The sequence below is a fragment of the Xyrauchen texanus genome, chromosome 3, assembly GCF_025860055.1.
Source record: "Xyrauchen texanus isolate HMW12.3.18 chromosome 3, RBS_HiC_50CHRs, whole genome shotgun sequence".
Taxonomy (NCBI): Eukaryota; Metazoa; Chordata; class Actinopteri; order Cypriniformes; family Catostomidae; genus Xyrauchen; species Xyrauchen texanus.
In genome coordinates this window covers 33052694-33070776 of record NC_068278.1, presented here as the reverse complement: position 1 = coordinate 33070776, position 18083 = coordinate 33052694, and the positions used below count along the sequence as shown (strand labels likewise).

Genomic DNA, 18083 nt, shown 5'->3' with positions numbered 1-18083 from the left:
CATAAATGTAAAAAAATAAAATAAGAAAATGGTCATTAAGAAGAATTTTCTTCTCAAAACCTTTTGTGAATACAGCACCAAACCATAAAACTAAAAATAAAATACACAGAACAGTCACATCTTACCTTCGGTCTCCAGCTTTGTGAGCACAAATATCAAGTAGTTGTTGAAGTCTGGGTATTGATTGAGCTGCTCAAGTTTCTGTTGCACACATTAAGAAGTCTTACATACCACAGAGATGGACGATGATGCAAACAGAAATGGTAATGTGTATTAATGAATAACTCCTTACAGTACATGGATGATGGTACCATGCAAATTATGTGTGCATATAATTTAACATCCATAAAATATAAAAGCTGACTGTTTATACGGGATTGAAGATACATGACACTGGGGCCAAAAAACAATCCATTTGTTTTAACTAAACCAAAAAACATAGGCTAAGTAGGCTAGTTGAGGTGGACATTAATTAAAGGAATGTTAAATGTTTAATACTAGTTAAGCTCAATCAACAGCATTTGTAGCATAATGTTAATATATATATATATATATATATATATATATATATATATATATATATATATATATATATAAAAAAATTCTAATCATTATTTCGTCTCATCCCTTAAAAAAAGTTAGAAGCAAAAATCTAGGTGAATGGGGCCAGTAAATAAACATTAAAATACACATAGTTTAAAAAGTATAGCCACAAGTCGTAAACACTGTATGCGTTAACATGATTTAAGCGTTATACAATTTCTCACTAACCTTATCAATTTATTTTACAACGTTGCCCTGACAACGTAACATTGGTACACCCTGTAATCTGGTAAACACCGTAACGCCCGTAAATCCCTAATTGTATTATATTAAAATAATCTTAACACGTATAATGTTAACGTATTGTTGCTATTAACCTTTATGAATGGCCCAGTTCACTTCCATTGTAGGTGACTTACTGTAACCGCGATTGTATTTATTATTATTATTATTATTATTATTTATGAAAACTATGAGTTAACGACGACGAGCGACGCGTCAAAATATGTTTTGTGGTAATCAACATTATGCAACAAATGCTGTTGACTGAGCTTAACTTGTAATGAACCCGGAACATTACTTGAACCAATATTTATGACCAAATTCAATAGATATACAAACAAATTGATTACTCATCCAAGTGATATCGCTCATTTCAAATGCCTTTGTCTGAAATGCATCCGATTATGACAGAAACATCGTGACAACAATACTCGCACACTTAAAGAGGCTGTGTCTCAAAACCTAGTGAGCTGCCTACCTAGACATCATTCCTGTGCAAGGCTCGTTTTCATGTTCCAAACATGAAATGATGCCCAAAAATTCAATCTAGGTTAGGAAGCTCGTTGGTTTGAGAGAAATCTCATTAGATCAGATGGTTGTTTACAACTAATCTCAGAAAAGATGTTCAAGCTCATCTGTGTTGTAGGGAGTTAACACACAGCAGTTGGACCCGTAATCTGATCTAAATCTTCCAAGTCAAAAGTCGACTCTCAACTGACAGTGGTACACGTACTGACACTACACAGTCAGCATATTAATCTACAAGTCAAATATAAACAACCCCAATAAAACACAGGCCCTTATCACTTGTGTACATTCAAATCTCAAATACAACTAGCATATGAGCTGATCACAGGCCAACTCCTCCTGAAACTCCGCCATTCCCGACGTTAACGTCCTTTAACACTGTGTGTTTCGTGAACTAAAGGATACTTGTTGGACTGATCGTTGCGTGGATGTGTCAGGGGACTGTGATTCCTTGAGCAGCTGTAAAATCTGCTGAAGTCCCTGCTCGTCGGGTTTCCATTGGCACTCCATCTTGTGTGTTAGTAAGAGTCTATCTCGCTCTCGGTAGGCACAGACACAGATCTACACCCTTTCGCATCAAATAACGGCCTCCACCTTGACCTTCAACTTACAGACCGACTGCAATCGAGCGGAAGAAGTGGAAGCAGCCTCTGCGAATGTTGACATTGGATGGAGAATGAGCGTGTTTCTCGAGCGTTGGGTTGCTGGTAACGCTAGGCTAGCTTACATACTTGGACTCGGTCTGGTCCAGATCACCGCACATCGACAGTGATAAGCTATTTGCGGAACCACCTGGGTCTTAGCGCCTGCCGAATAGGGGTACAAGTCTTCTCAATACTTAAGCCCGGCTAGCTCAGTCGGTAGAGCATGAGACTCTTAATCTCAGGGTCGAGGGTTCGAGCCCCACGTTGGGCGATTATTTTATTATTTTAGTTATGGTATATTTAAAGGAATAGCCTATCCAATAATGACAATTCTTTCGTCATTTACTCACACTCATGCCTTCCAATATCTGTATTACTTTCTTTTGCTAAACACAAAGATTTTTAGAAGAATATCTCAGCTTTGTTGGTCATCACAATGCAAGTGAATGGTGACCAAATGTTGAAGCTCCAAAAGCACATAAAGTAATCCATAAAACTACAGTGGTTAAATCCATGTCTTCAGAAGTGATATGATAGGTGGGTGAGAAACATCAATATTTAAGTACTTTTTCATTCTTCATGCATGTTGCCACCTACTGGGCAGGGAGGAGAATCTACAGTAGCCCATCCTCCTTTTTTACATCCCATTGAAACATGACCTAATTTCAACCCATAATTCCTTCCAGTAAGTTTAAACTTTGTAAAAATATTTTTGGTTAAACACCTAATCAATGTCACTCTCACAGGTTATGGGTGGGACATGTCTTTACCACTTTTTGTCTTTGCCTATTTTGCCCCCACCACTTTTTGAAATAGCTTTCGTCAGCTACGTGTCTAATGCCAAAGAAACATCTTCAGTTCTTAAACAGGAGTTTCCATTTTGTTCGTATTCCATATATTGTATAATTTTGTTCACGTTCCATGTACAGATCCATGTATTTATCTAATGAGTACCAAAATCCAAGTACTGACAGCAGGGCCATAACCACCAATGTCTATTTAACCACCAATAGACATTGGTGGTTACGGCCCTCATAGTAGTGGTCTACTTATATGGGTTTTCTTCCATGGTTGATTATTAAATTATTACTTTGTAATAATAATTAAGTAATCAAATAAATTATGTGAAATATTTATTTGAGCTCTTAAATTGGGCTCTTATAAACTGACTGTTTATAGAAACAGTAAAATATCATTTGACATTATCTGCACTTAGTGAAGTCAGCCAGATATCATACCAATGTCTCAGAGGTAAACGTTTGCAGGTTTTAAGATTTTTGGATGGTTTTCCCTCAACATGTCACCTGCTTACTGTAGATGCTGCGTGTTTTTCCAAATTAATGTGAAAATGCCGATGAATAAAAATGCAATCTACATGTTCTTAGGGGTGCCAACCCCTATTCATCGTTTGGCAAGTATTATTTTTTGATTGTGCATTTAAATTCAAAGTTTGTACAGAGAAGTGTCTCCCAAAAACTCATGTACATTTTTATCACATCCCTGCAAGTTCAATTAATTTTAAACGGGGGAAAAACTCTAATGTCTGAACTGCAGGGTTTTATGATTAAACATTCAAATTGATCGATATAGGTCTACTGGCAATGAGTAGCCTACCATATACAGGTGAAACTCGAAAAATTAGAATATCGTGCAAAAGTTCATTAATTTCAGTAATTCAACTTAAAAGGTGAAACTAATATATTATATAGACTCATTACAAGCAAAGTAAGATATTTCAAGCCTTTATTTGATATAATTTTGATGATTATGGCTTACAGCTTATGAAAACCCCAAATTCAGAATCTCAGAAAATTAGAATATTGTGAAAAGGTTCAGTATTGTAGGCTCAAAGTGTCACACTCTAATCAGCTAAACACCTGCAAAGGGTCCCTGAGCCTTTAAATGGTCTCTCAGTCTGGTTCAGTTGAATTCACAATCATGGGGAAGACTGCTGACCTGACAGTTGTGCAGAAAACCATCATTGACACCCTCCACAAGGAGGGAAAGCCTCAAAAGGTAATTGCAAAAGAAGTTTGATGTTCTCAAAGTGCTGTATCAAAGCACATTAATAGAAAGTTAAGTGGAAGGGAAAAGTGTGGAAGAAAAAGGTGCACAAGCAGCAGGGATGACCGTAGCCTGGAGAGGATTGTCAGGAAAAGGCCATTCAAATGTGTGGGGGAGCTTCACAAGGAGTGGACTGAGGCTGGAGTTACTGCATCAAGAGCCACCACACACAGACGGATCCTGGACATGGGCTTCAAATGACGTATTCCTCTTGTCAAGCCGCTCCTGAACAACAAATAAAGTCAGAAGCGTCTTCCTCTTTTCTGATGAGAGCAAAATTTGCATCTCATTTGGAAACCAAGGTCCCAGAGTCTGGAGGAAGAATGGAGAGGCACACAATCCAAGATGCTTGAAGTCCAGTGTGAAGTTTCCACAGTCTGTGTTGGTTTGGGGAGCCATGTCATCGGCTGGTGTTGGTCCACTGTGCTTTATTAAGTCCAGAGTCAATGCAGCCGTCTACCGGGACATTTTAGAGCACTTCATGCTTCCTTCAGCAGACAAGCTTTATGGAGATGCTGACTTCATTTTCCAGCAGGACTTGGCACCTGCCCACACTGCCAAAAGTACCAAAACCTGGTTCAATGACCATGGTATTACTGTGCTTGATTGGCCAGCAAACTCGCCTGACCTGAACCCCATAGAGAATCTATGGGGCATTGCCAAGAGAAAGATGAGAGACATGAGACCAAACAATGCAGAAGAGCTGAAGGCGTCTATTGAAGCATCTTGGTCTTCCATAACACCTCAACAGTGCCACAGGCTAATAGCATCCATGCCACGCCGCATTGAGGCAGTAATTAATGCAAAAGGGGCCCAAACCAAGTACTGAGTACATATGCATGATTATACTTTTCAGAGGGCCGGCATTTCTGTATTTAAAATCCTTTTATTTTATTGATTTCATGTAATATTCAAATTTTCTGAGATTCTGAATTTGGGGTTTTTATAAGCTGTAAGCCATAATCATCAAAATTATATCAAATAAAGGCTTGAAATATCTTACTTTGCTTGTAATGAGTCTATATAATATATTAGTTTCACCTTTTAAGTTGAATTACTGAAATTAATGAACTTTTGCACGATATTCAAATTTTTCGAGTTTCACTATCACGTCAATAACGCTGGAATTGCCTTTTAACAACAGCGGGTTTTATCCTGTCAGCAACTGTGGCAACGGTTCAAACCCGTTTTATATCCAACCATTTTATTTCTCTTGATGGATTTAAGAAAACTGTCTTACTTAAATGAAGCCCTCACAGCGAAAATAAGGAGCCTCTGTCTCATTCCGGTCAAGCCAGCCGCGATTACAATCTGGTGTGCACCTATTGTGATAATTACGGTAATTTGCGGGATAAAAAGAAAGATGTGATTTCTGACTCTGGTTCACCGGATAGGATAGCGAGTCGTAGATAATAATAATAATAAAAACCTTTATTAGGTGTTTGTTAGGTGTTGGTGTTCATTAATATATTTTATTTAGCCTGATGTGAAAGGTGTATGGTTTTGAAGACTTTGAATAGGGCAGGTTTATGCTTTATAACCACAGTTTACTGCATTAGCATTAGATAATATAATAAATTAAAAATTTCTACCAAGGATTTCTCATTGTAAATTTCATTACTATGTACCTTGTAATAGTCTTTGAATTGTTGAGTCCTGTACACAAATCTAATAATTATATAAAAGATAGATAGACAGATAGATAGAATGAACACTTCTCGCAAATTACCTCCCACGATATCAAAAGCCTTATTAAAATGCCTATTTACTTTATCCCTTTGGACTAAGATGGATGTAGTCAACAAAAACGTCAAATAGGTCAGGGACATATAGAAAGGAGAATTAAAAAAAAGAAAAAGCAAGGGACCACCCACACTCTCTGAACCATCAATATGAAACATATTTACTGTCATTTTGGGGTAAAAAGGTGTCCAAAGTCACCTAAATGTGCTGACATTGTGATTTTCACAACTCTGAGACCAAGGGTGAATTCAAATAAGTAGAAAAAATGAAGGCCAATTTATGGCAAGGGACCTCCCAGACATCTTTATTTTTCTCAAATTTAGAGACCTGTAGAAAGGTGAATTCTAATAAATAGAAAAAATTAAGGCCTGTTTCTTCCAAGGGATCTCCCACACTAGCTAAACTCTCAATATGAAGCACATTTACTGTGGTAATTTGGAGAAAAATGTGTCCAAAGTCAATACAAGGCTCAAAGAAATCTGTATTTTTCTCAAATTCAGAGACCTGTAGAAAGGTAATTTCAAATAAGTACAAAAAATGAAGGCCCATTTCTTGCAAGGGACCTCCCACACTGTCTGAACCCTCAATATGAAGCATATTTACTTTGTCGTTTTGGAGAGAAATGTGTCCAAATTCAGCAAAACGTGTAAAAACTAGACTTTTCATGAACCCAGAGCCCTATAGAAAGGTGAATTCAAATAAGTAGAAAAACAGAAGGTCCATTTCTTGCAAGGGACCTTCCACACTGTCTGAACCCTCAATATGAAGCACATTTACTGTGAAATTTGGAGTGAAATGCATCCAAACTCAGCAAAATTAAATTTTTCAAATACATTGCTATTTTGAGTTTTGAGACCTGTAGAATTGTAATTTCACATATGTACAAAAATACTCAGTAATGTAGATTGTGTCATGTGTTCTCAACACTGCCTATGTCATGTGGGACACACAGGGTCACAGCCCAATGCAACACAAATTAAAATACTTTTTGCTATTGGCTAGTGATGTTACTGGATTCTTCATTATGAGATTGTACATGAATTTAACCAATTTACTGTGCACAAATAATTTTTTTAACGAGTTGACAACCATTTCCCACAGGTTACATCCTTACATGTTTTGTTTTTCTTAAAGCTTAACTATTTACCTTTTTCATTGTTCAATTCATTTTTCCTATTAGCTTAATATGCAGAGACAGCTATTAAGTAAGCATTAGTTGGTTAATTTTCACAAACACTGTAAACACTGTGTCTCTGTGGCGCTATGAAATTTACTGTTTGTATTGGCGACCCTCTAGGCCATACCCACCAACACTGACAAAACCAATGGCATGAGTTGGGGGCAGGACTATCTATTTGTTCAACCAAAAGCATATGGTGTCATATTTAGAATGCTGTTTTGATTTTTTTTGATTTTCACATTTCCGCTGGGTGGCACTATGTGGTGCAAAAAATGCATACTTCAGCTTTAAAGATGAACAAAGTAAACAGTTTTTTATTTGTAATTTTTGTAAAATTATGGAGTTAATTAACATCTCTAAAGGTTCAAGGAACCTAATACAGCTAAATTATGTGTTTATCAAAGATGCAGTTTTACATTTGTATTGTGTAAAAATATACCCAACTTTTGTTTTATTATTTATGTAATACATTTTCATTTAACACATTTTCTGGTGAAATTATTGACAATTGAAAATTAAAAAAGTTTGACTTCCATGTTCAAATAATTATTTTAAATCTAAAGTACAATAAGGGGAAAAAACATATATACAGTATACAAATGCGACTTATTTCACAATAAAGAGTGTGAGAGAAAAAACCCATGACACCTTGTTACAAACAATCATACAAAACCACACATTCTGATATATAACCGCACAACTAGACACATTGTTACAAACAATCATACAAAACCACACATTCTGACATATAACAGCACAACTAGACACATTCTTACAATCATACAAAACCACACATTCTGACATATAACCGCACAACTAGACACATTGTTACAAACAATCATACAAATGCACACATTCTGACATATAACCGCACAACTAGGCACATTGTTACAAACAATCATACAAATGCACACATTCTGACATATAACCGCACAACTAGACACATTGTTACAAACAATCATACAAATGCACACATTCTGACATATACAGTAACCCCACAACAAGACACATTGTTACAAACAATCATACAAATGCACACATTCTGACATATACAGTAACTGCACAACTAGACACATTGTTACAAACAATCATACAAATGCACACATTCTGACATATACAGTAACCCCACAACAAGACACATTGTTACAAACAATCATACAAATGCACACATTCTGACATATACAGTAACTGCACAACTAGGCACATTGTTACAAACAATCATACAAATGCACACATTCTGACATATACAGTAACCCCACAACAAGACACATTGTTACAAACAATCATACAAATGCACACATTCTGACATATACAGTAACTGCACAACTAGACACATTGTTACAAACAATCATACAAATGCACACATTCTTACATATAACCGCACAACTAGACACATTCTTACAAACAATCATACAAAACCACACATTCTGACATATAACCGCACAACTAGACACATTGTTACAAACAATCATACAAAACCACACATTCTGACATATACAGTAACTGCACAACTAGACACATTGTTACAAACAATCATACAAAACCACACATTCTGACATATAACCCCACAACTAGACACATAGTTACAAACAATCATACAAATGCACACATTCTGACATATACAGTAACTGCACAACTAGACACATTGTTACAAACAATCATACAAAACCACACATTCTGACATATACAGTAACTGCACAACTAGACACATTGTTACAAACAATCATACAAATGCACACATTCAGACATATAACAGCACAACTAGACACATTGTTACAAACAATCATACAAATGCACACATTCTGACATATAACAGCACAACTAGACACATTGTTACAAACAATCATACAAATGCACACATTCTGACATACACTCACCTAAAGGATTATTAGGAACACCTGTTCAATTTCTCATTAATGCAATTATCTAATCAACCAATCACATGGCAGTTGCTTCAATGCATTTAGGGGTGTGGTCCTGGTCAAGACAATCTCCTGAACTCCAAACTGAATGTCAGAATGGGAAAGAAAGGTGATTTAAGCAATTTTGAGCGTGGCATGGTTGTTGGTGCCAGACGGGCCGGTCTGAGTATTTCACAATCTGCTCAGTTACTGGGATTTTTCACGCACAACCATTTCTAGGGTTTACAAAGAATGGTGTGAAAAGGGAAAAACATCCAGTATGCGGCAGTCCTGTGGGCGAAAATGCCTTGCTGATGCTAGAGGTCAGAGGAGAATGGGCCGACTGATTCAAGCTGATAGAAGAGCAACTTTGCCTGAAATAACCACTCGTTACAACCGAGGTATGCAGCAAAGCATTTGTGAAGCCACAACACGCACAACCTTGAGGCGGATGGGCTACAACAGCAGAAGACCCCACCGGGTACCACTCATCTCCACTACAAATAGGAAAAAGAGGCTACAATTTGCAAGAGCTCACCAAAATTGGACAGTTGAAGACTGGAAAAATGTTGCCTGGTCTGATGAGTCTCGATTTCTGTTGAGACATTCAGATGGTAGAGTCAGAATTTGGCGTAAACAGAATGAGAACATGGATCCATCATGCCTTGTTACCACTGTGCAGGCTGGTGGTGGTTGTGTAATGGTGTGGGGGATGTTTTCTTGGCACACTTTAGGCCCCTTAGTGCCAATTGGGCATCGTTTAAATGTCACAGCCTACCTGAGCATTGTTTCTGACCATGTCCATCCCTTTATGGCCACCATGTACCCATCCTCTGATGGCTACTTCCAGCAGGATAATGCACCATGTCACAAAGCTCGAATCATTTCAAATTGGTTTCTTGAACATGACAATGAGTTCACTGTACTAAAATGGCCCCCACAGTCACCAGATCTCAACCCAATAGAGCATCTTTGGGATGTGGTGGAACGGGAGCTTCGTGCCCTGGATGTGCATCCCACAAATCTCCATCAACTGCAAGATGCTATCCTAACAATATGGGCCAACATTTCTAAAGAATGCTTTCAGCACCTTGTTGAATCAATGCCACGTAGAATTAAGGCAGTTCTGATGGCGAAAGGGGGTCAAACACAGTATTAGTATGGTGAGTGGTGGTGGCGTAGTGGGCTAAAGCACTAAAATGTTAAGCAGAAGGTTGTCGGTTCGATCCCCACAGCCACCATCATTGTGTCCTTGAGCAAGGCACTTAACTCCAGGTTGCTCCAGGGGGATTGTCCCTGTAATAACTGCTCTGTAAGTCGCTTTGGATAAAAGCATCTGCCAAATGCATAAAAAGGTAAAATGTAAAAATGTGTTCCTAATTATCCTTTAGGTGAGTGTATAACTGCACAACTAGACACATTGTTACAAACAATCATACAAATGCACACATTCAGACATATAACAGCACAACTAGACACATTGTTACAAACAATCATACAAATGCACACATTCTGACATATAACAGCACAACTAAACACATTGTTACAAACAATCATACAAATGCACACATTCTGACATATAACAGCGCAACTAAAAACATTGTTACAAACAATCATACAAAACCACACATTCTGACATATACTGTAACTGCACAACTAGACACATTGTTACAAACAATCATACAAAACCACACATTCTGATATATAACCGCACAACTAGACACATTCTTACAATCATACAAATGCACACATTACTTACAGAAAACAATACAACTGCACTTTTATATCCAACTAAACCCATACTTAAATACAAACAAACTGTACATATTTTTAAATAAAATCATCCTTGCAGCAAGCTCAGACATCTTATGCATTTCAAGCCACATGAGTACAGTAGTATTTTAGAACAATTCATTGGCAATCGATGAGGTTTTGGATGAGCCAAGTTGAGTACATATCAAACCAACACTCTTAAAAATATAGGTGCCAGGAAGAACCATAGGGTGTTTTGATCTGATGCATTGGATTAAGAACTTTTTCTGGTTTCTCAAAGAACCTTTCAGTGATGTGTTCTTTATAGAATCCATCACTCAAAGGTTCTTTAAGAAACCAAAAAAGGTTCTTCTGGCATCATTTTAGGAACCAAAAAAGGTTCTTCTGGCATTGGCCATATCAATCATAGCTTCCTAATAATCCCCATCCATTAATTGGCTGTATCACTCTACTCTCTCCTCTCCACCAATAGCTAGTGTGTGGTGAGCGTACTGGCACGCTATGGCTGCCGTCGCATCATCCAGGTGGATGCTGCACACTGGTGGTGGTTGAGGAGAGTCCCCAGTTCACTGTGTAAAGTGCTTTGAGTGTAGTGCCAGAAAAGTGCTACAGTACATTCATTAATTTATTCATTCATCACAGCGAAATACCCTTTTTGGTTCTTCCTGGCACCTTTATTTTTAAGAGTGAAGAAGCAGGGCACAAGAAAAGACACAGAAATCAGTTTATTACAAACCTTCAAACCGTAGATTACAATACCTATGTCAGCAGGTGTTTTTTGTTGTTCTTCCTACAGCTTAATGAACACTGCCATGGTGAGCTGCTCCTGGTCAGTCTGAGCACAATCTGCATGGTAAAGTATCATACAAAAGTTTTGAATTTTACAGATAACTGCTCAGGTTGTCCAGACATAGCTTGGCTTGTTACCAAACTTACCTTTCTCTCATACTGTGGACAACCAGGGAACATTAGTGTGCATCTGGCATAATGGTTCATCTTCACTTTTATGATATTTTCCTTTTTTCATATGAAGTGTGCTGATAGTGAGGTAGAACCCTTAAAAGATGCATTGCAAAAAAAAGGCATGCATTTTTGTAACTTATTGAATTTAACTAAATTCAACTTGATACATGTCACCTAATTTGAGAAATGGCAATGTATTTGTGCCTTCTTTTGGTTTTGGACACATTTTACTCCAAAATTACACAGAAGGTCCCTTAAGGAAAGTGGTCAACATTTTGTTTTTTACTTATTAGAATTAGTCTCTACAGGTCTCTAAATATATGTGCAAATTTCTACAAACTGAAACAGTAATGAAGCTTATGGAATCTGGAAGGTCCACATTAAGAACTGTTAATTTTTTTTTGGTTTATTTGAACATAACATTTTAAAGGTCTTTCACTATGTGAAAAATGGGAATGTATTTGCACGACTTTGGATGCATTATACAGCAAACTGATACAGTACATATGCTTGCATAAATATGCAAGAAATGGGCACTCATATTACCTACTTATTTTAATTCACCTTTCTACAGGTCTCTAAATTTGAGGAAAATACAGATTTCTTTGATACAAAATACAGATACATTAACCTTAGAGACTAGAAGATGGTATAGGTGGCCCAAAGGGAGATAGAGAGAGAATAGAAGAGATATAAAAATATGCAACCTTTTTTTCCTCTCACTTTACAGGTATTCATACAAGAGATAAATGTGTTTGTAAGTTGAGGATCTGGTGTGCCATCAGTATTGAGTGTGTTTTCATGTAGTTCTAATAGTTGATGTCTCACCACTTCCTTAGAGAACTCAGTTTTTTTCACTAACACTGGAGTCTTTGATACCAAGGCTGTTGTGAGGGCAGAGATTGCATCTTTTATGGACCCTGTCATTACCAATATGAGCACCTAGAAAAAGAGTTGTTACACATTAATAAAAATCAATTTAACGCATTCAATCAGATAAAAAAAATAATAATAATTATACGTGCCTTCAAGTTCTGGCATAGGCAACAGTCTGTGCTCATGATCTGAGAGTAGATTGTCTGGGCTCTGTCAACATCATTCTAAAACATCAGTGAAATATATTGTTCATCTCGCAAACATTGAGACATTGTAATTAAATGACAATTTCACAACACTTAAATGCCAACACTTAAATTTTATCTACTAAAATGAACTGGTGTTATCCACTCAATGAGCACTTTATTACACCTATTATTAGTTTTGATTATCTAATCAGATTAACCAATCATGTGGTAGCAGTTCAATACATAAAATCACATCAACCTCAGAATGTGGGAAAAAAGTGATCACAGTGATTTCGACAGTGGTATTATCATTGGTACCAGACTGGCTGGTTTGAGTATTTCTGTAACTGCCGATCACCTGGAATTTGGAGCCAAAAACAAAAAACATCCAGCTCTGTGGACAGAAATGCCTTGTTGATGAGAGAGCTCAACGGAGAATGACGGACTGGTTTGAGCTGACAGAAAGGCTACGGTAACTCAGATAACCACTCTGCATAATTGTTGGGAGCAAAAAAGCATCTCAGACTGCACAGCACGTCAAAACTTGAAGTGGATGGTCTACAACAGCAGAAGACCACGTCGGGCACTTTATTATGACCACAGTATTCATAATAAAGTGCTTGGTGAGTGTATATGAGTGTCAAAAATAATGTCCTATAATTTGAAACAAAATGTCTAAAGATCTCAATCAGCTAACCTGTTTAAGAGCAAGGGCAGTTGCAAAGCAATAGGCATGCCAGGGGATGAGGCTGCCTTTTGTCTGACCTTCTTCCAAAAGGGTCAAACAGATATGATATAACTCTGAAGTGTTCTGCCAATCCCAAGGCATTTTATTTACATCTAATTCATTGGTTTCAAGTAATTTGCTTCAATACAGCAATTTGACATTCTTATAAATGACTTGCCCTAACCAGTTTATAGCATGTGGCAAAGGCTAGTGTGAAGGTGTCTTTGTTGAATCCCTGTTTCTTCATCTCTCCAACCACATCTAGACCATCTGTAAGAACATAATCACTGACCCACACAGATGAAACCATGGCAACAAACAGACTTTTTGCAGAGAGATGAAGGATTTGCTTGAGGTGAAAAATCACCTCATAAATCTCAGATTAGATAAGCATTTGTGTGAAGGTTTTAAAGGGAAAGGAGGAGGCGAGAACCGGCTTGAGAATATAAATAATAGTTTAATATAAAACTGAAACAAAAAGACAAACACACAAAGGTGTCGGACAGTTGTCCGTAAATCAATCAATCAATCAATGAATATCTCTCTCTCTCTCTCTCTCTCTCTCTCTCTGCCAACTGCGGTTGGCACTTATCCCTCTCGAGGGCTAATTAGCCTGATTAGGGACCGGGTGTATAGCATCAGGACCCGGCTCTGCCCTCCGCCCTGCCACAGTTTGTCTCAATGATTATTAAAAAATGTATAACAGGACATTTCAGTTCTCAATGACAATGCAACACATTTAAACCAACAGCAAAGGCAACAGAAACAAACTGTTGGACAATACAACTCTCTGACTGACCCTGAAGTTACATTTCTGTATTAGAATAAAGGGATAAATTGATACAAGCATGTCAATTGCGATATTAAATTATGTGGAGTCTGAAAAGAATCCTTTAAGAGCCTATGCACGGAAAGATCGAAAAGGAAAAGAAATTGTCAAAGAGTTAGGCATAGTTGTTATTACAATCTAAACTAGTGGTTCTCAACCAGGGGGCCATTGTCCAACAAGGGGGCTTTCAAGATGACTTAAAACTATGAAGAAACAGGTTATATTAAAATTGATTAAAATGCTAAAAACAGCTAGATGTAGGCCTTCACCATATAAACCGATATTTCCTACATTTTTAATAAACATAAAATTAATCATGATTAAGTATTGTATTCTATTGACACTAGGGCTGTGTTGAACAATCAAATATTGATATAATCGCAATCATTTTTCTCATGATATTGTATCGATACTTTAGATCCACATATCCCCATATATGGAATTGTGACATACTTCAATATGTATCGTATAGTAATGTGCCAGGAGATACCCAGCACTCATTGACACACATAGTTTATGGGGATAGAGGCGTTTGGATATTGTTTTGGACAATGGGGGGCTTTGGAGTCAAAAAGGTTGAGAATCGCTGATCTAAACACAGAACATTCTCTATTGGTCATTTTGAAAACAGAAATACTTATCTACATTCTGCGTTCATAGGCAAGTACCAGATCTGTAAGTGTTGTGGCTGCCAGCTCCTCTAAATACAGCTCATAGCATAATCTCATAAAAGAGGGCCAAACTTGAATTCCCCTAACACCATGTTATGATTCGCTTTATGGTACCTGCCATAGACAAAGATATATACAGAGAACAGTGCTATCAAATCTTCTTTGAACCTTTGCATAATCTCCAATTAAAATTATTTAAGAAATAGTGTAGCATTGCACTTTAGGTAAAATGAATGAATCAATATCTTTTTACTCTATATGATTTTCAAAGCCCTATGAGGAATAATACATGTGGGTAAATTTTTTCCCTGTAAACAGCATTTCTTGCCATCATAACATCTTCAGCAGACTGGCAATTTTTCTCCATTTTCTGATTTACTGTATCAAAATAATAACCTGTAAAACAAGTGATATTCAAGACCAAATAGGCGGTGGGCCGAGTCCGTCTATCTCGTTTAGTTTTTGATTTGATAGTTACCCAGCAGCTGTGTGGCTCATTTTTTTTATTTGTCTGTATGAATAATTCACAAAAAGATTACCGATTGTTTCCAACGCCAATTGTTGCACATTAAAGTATAAAAATAGATCTAATTTCGCTAGCTGATCACAAACGTTGGCCGGAGTGAGATCCAATCAACGCTTGTGTTGTTACCTTGTTGAATTGATTTGGCCAATCACGTTATTCGTTGAATCGCGTCAGTCTGAAGCCAAATGAGTCTCCAACCCAACCTGGGGAGACCGGTGTGTCTCGGCAAGACAACGTCAAGGTAAGATTTCTTTTACAATGATTATACACCCCTATATCTTAATGCTTTTCATACAAGCTACTTCGTCATGAATATATGCGTTGTCGTTGATGAGAACAGTAGCCACGAAAGAATGTTGGTAGTGGAGCAGTAAAGCTAGGTCTAACGGTATGTTGCTTAGGCTAATCCAAATCATTCGGTACATACACAATGAACTAAGCAAAGAGTATTCAAATACGGGATAATTACGGGTAAATATTTAAACGGGAAGACAGTAGGAAATAATTTGACAGGTATGTCAAGGTTAGATTGGTTTATAGCAAGCTACCTAGGCTACAAGTAAACTAGACTAATTATCAGCTAAAAAGAGTGCAAAGCAAAACAAAGAAATGATTTCAAATCAACTTTATAGTGGTAGTCATGGAGTTATATAAGCCATTTATGGTTGATTGTCACAGTTTATACAATGACACAATTCTGTGCATGGTAGCTTATGCTTTTTGCAAGTGCAGTTCCCTCCCACACATTTAAGGGTTTTGCATTGGCAGTGCACCAGCTCTAAGACACTCTGTGGTGCTGGGGGCAGTGTCATCCAGTGCACTACCAGGTATTCTCCCTCCATCCTCCACCCATGCTGTACCGGCGGGGGTATGTCAGGTTGTTTTTGCAGACTTCTCCTGTAGAATAAAAAATATGAAAACATTACTTTGGCCTATTAACCTACTGTATCAGTTTTATGTTTCTATTTTGTTTATTATCTTTATGTTTCTAATTTTGTTATCTTTAGAGTGACATATTAGCTGTAAACCATTTTCTCTTTTTCTGTTTCTTGGTCATGTACCTGTGTATTGCAGCCTGGTAGTTGGCACGCTGAATGTGCTGCTGAAGGGAGTCTTGATTTGGAGGAAGGCTCCTTTCGAGACATTTCCCAGACTTAAACATGTGCCACCTTGCCTGGTTGACACTTTTGACATCTTTTACGTCATATGGCCTCTGAGGCAACAAGGTCTCTCCCTCGGATATGGATGAGAACCCTCTCATCCATCTTGTCCTCTGCCGCAAAAAGCAAGTTACCTGCTGTCAGTGTCTCACATTTTGAAAGCTTTTCTTCTCTCCTTTTTCTATGACTGTCAATAACATACTGATTCTTCCTGCATATTAGGCATCTAGCTGGGAGTAGATGAGATGCTCTCCTTTGTTCGGGGCCGTCATCCAATGCAGAGCGCAGAATCCGGACCTTGGAGACACTCATCTTTGAACGGCAGTGGTTGGGCTTCACCTACATAACAGAACAGGTATAAGATGGAATATGGTGGAAAAATATTTTATTTAAAGATGGCTGTTTTTGAGCTATTTAACAAAATTATTTGTGGTCAGAACTGCAGTAGTCTTGTCAAGCTCGTTTAAGATGGTTAGCATCTTAATACAAATGTCAAGATGAAAAATGTGATTTAAAATTATCTAGTAATGTGTGCTTTCTGTGTTTATTTATCTGAATATAATTCAGTTGTTTATCTAACACACAGACACGGACAGGACAACATCATATCTCTCCACACCCAAATGACTACAGAGGTGATCGTTGACAATCATCACATCAACAGCACCATGAATGGAGCAGGTCAAGCTCACGGAGTTGCTTAGTATCCACATCACAGATGACCCATCTTGATCTATCGACACCACCAACAGAACCTGGCCAAGAAAGTCCAAAACCTCTGCACTTCCTCCCACAGTTGAGGAAGGCTCATCTCCCACAAATCCATCCTCTTCCTTCCACCCCCACCCTCCAATAACCTAAGGGCAGCTGATTGACTCTTGCACAAATACACTGGTAGTTTACACTATGATGCTGCTACATTGGTTTATTTTTTTTATTTTTAAATTTGCTATGAACATTTGACCCCACTTACACACATATTGCACTGCCTTTTGCTACTTGTCATGTCATCCACTTGCACTGAAATACTATATTAATTAGGGATGAGTCACGATTTTTAAATATTCGATTAGTTAATTTTATTATAGAATATTGAATAGGATGTATGGGATGATTGTCTTTAAAAAAATCCCCATGTTTTAGTTGTGGTTATAAGTTGCAATCCTAAATTCACATAATATTTTTATACATTTTATAAATATATTCTTAATATTTGTTGTTTTTGTTTCTATGTTTGAGCTTATATATCTCAATATTAATAACAGTCTGGTTAATTTTGAGTCTTGAAATGTAAACTCTCAAGGGTTGGCTTTCTAAATATATGTTGGTTATGTGTATATTCAGAATGACTTCTGAGCAGCAACCTTTTTATTTTGGGGATGTCATGAATGCATCACTTGCCAAAATTGGGGCTGACTAGTAAGGGGTTAAACGTATATAAATGAAACGTTTTATATAAAAATTATACATTTGATACAAACCTTC

At 37.3% G+C, this 18083-nt stretch overlaps 2 protein-coding genes and 1 non-coding gene across 4 annotated transcripts in view; 1 reads left to right on the top strand and 2 right to left on the bottom strand.

Moving 5' to 3' along the window:
* Positions 1–2098, bottom strand: part of tnpo1 (transportin 1) — a 29356-nt gene extending 27258 nt beyond the window's left edge. For both annotated transcript variants that reach the window (XR_007968476.1, XM_052102610.1), the window contains exons 1-2: positions 1759–2098; positions 126–201 (exon numbers count right to left, since the gene is read on the bottom strand). Coding sequence is in view for 1 of the 2 variants with exons in the window: in XM_052102610.1 (XP_051958570.1) it covers positions 126–201; positions 1759–1863 (181 nt within the window). In the remaining variant the exon portion in view is untranslated. The remainder of the gene's footprint in view (positions 1–125; positions 202–1758) is intronic.
* A 97-nt stretch (positions 2099–2195) lies between these two features.
* On the top strand, positions 2196–2268 carry trnak-cuu (transfer RNA lysine (anticodon CUU)). Its single transcript has one exon. It is a non-coding gene; the product is annotated as a tRNA-Lys (tRNA).
* Positions 2269–11417: 9149 nt separating this feature from the next.
* ptcd2 (pentatricopeptide repeat domain 2) lies at positions 11418–13722 on the bottom strand. The gene is made up of 6 exons (XM_052099377.1): positions 13597–13722; positions 13383–13496; positions 12647–12721; positions 12450–12563; positions 11595–11606; positions 11418–11504 (listed from the first exon to the last, which is right to left on the bottom strand). Exons 1-6 carry the CDS (start codon positions 13720–13722, stop codon positions 11418–11420), a joined length of 528 nt encoding a protein of 175 aa, XP_051955337.1.
* Positions 13723–18083: the final 4361 nt, after the last annotated feature.

Coding starts and splice junctions, on each gene's coding strand:
- ptcd2 (XM_052099377.1), bottom strand. CDS start 13,722: ATGGTTTCATCTGTGTGGGTCAGTGATTATGTTCTTACAGATGGTCTA. Junction 13,497..13,596: donor TTGCCACATGCTATAAACTG/GTTAGGGCAAGT, acceptor TGGGATTGGCAG/AACACTTCAGAGTTATATCA. Junction 12,564..12,646: donor GCCTATGCCAGAACTTGAAG/GCACGTATAATT, acceptor CTCTTTTTCTAG/GTGCTCATATTGGTAATGAC.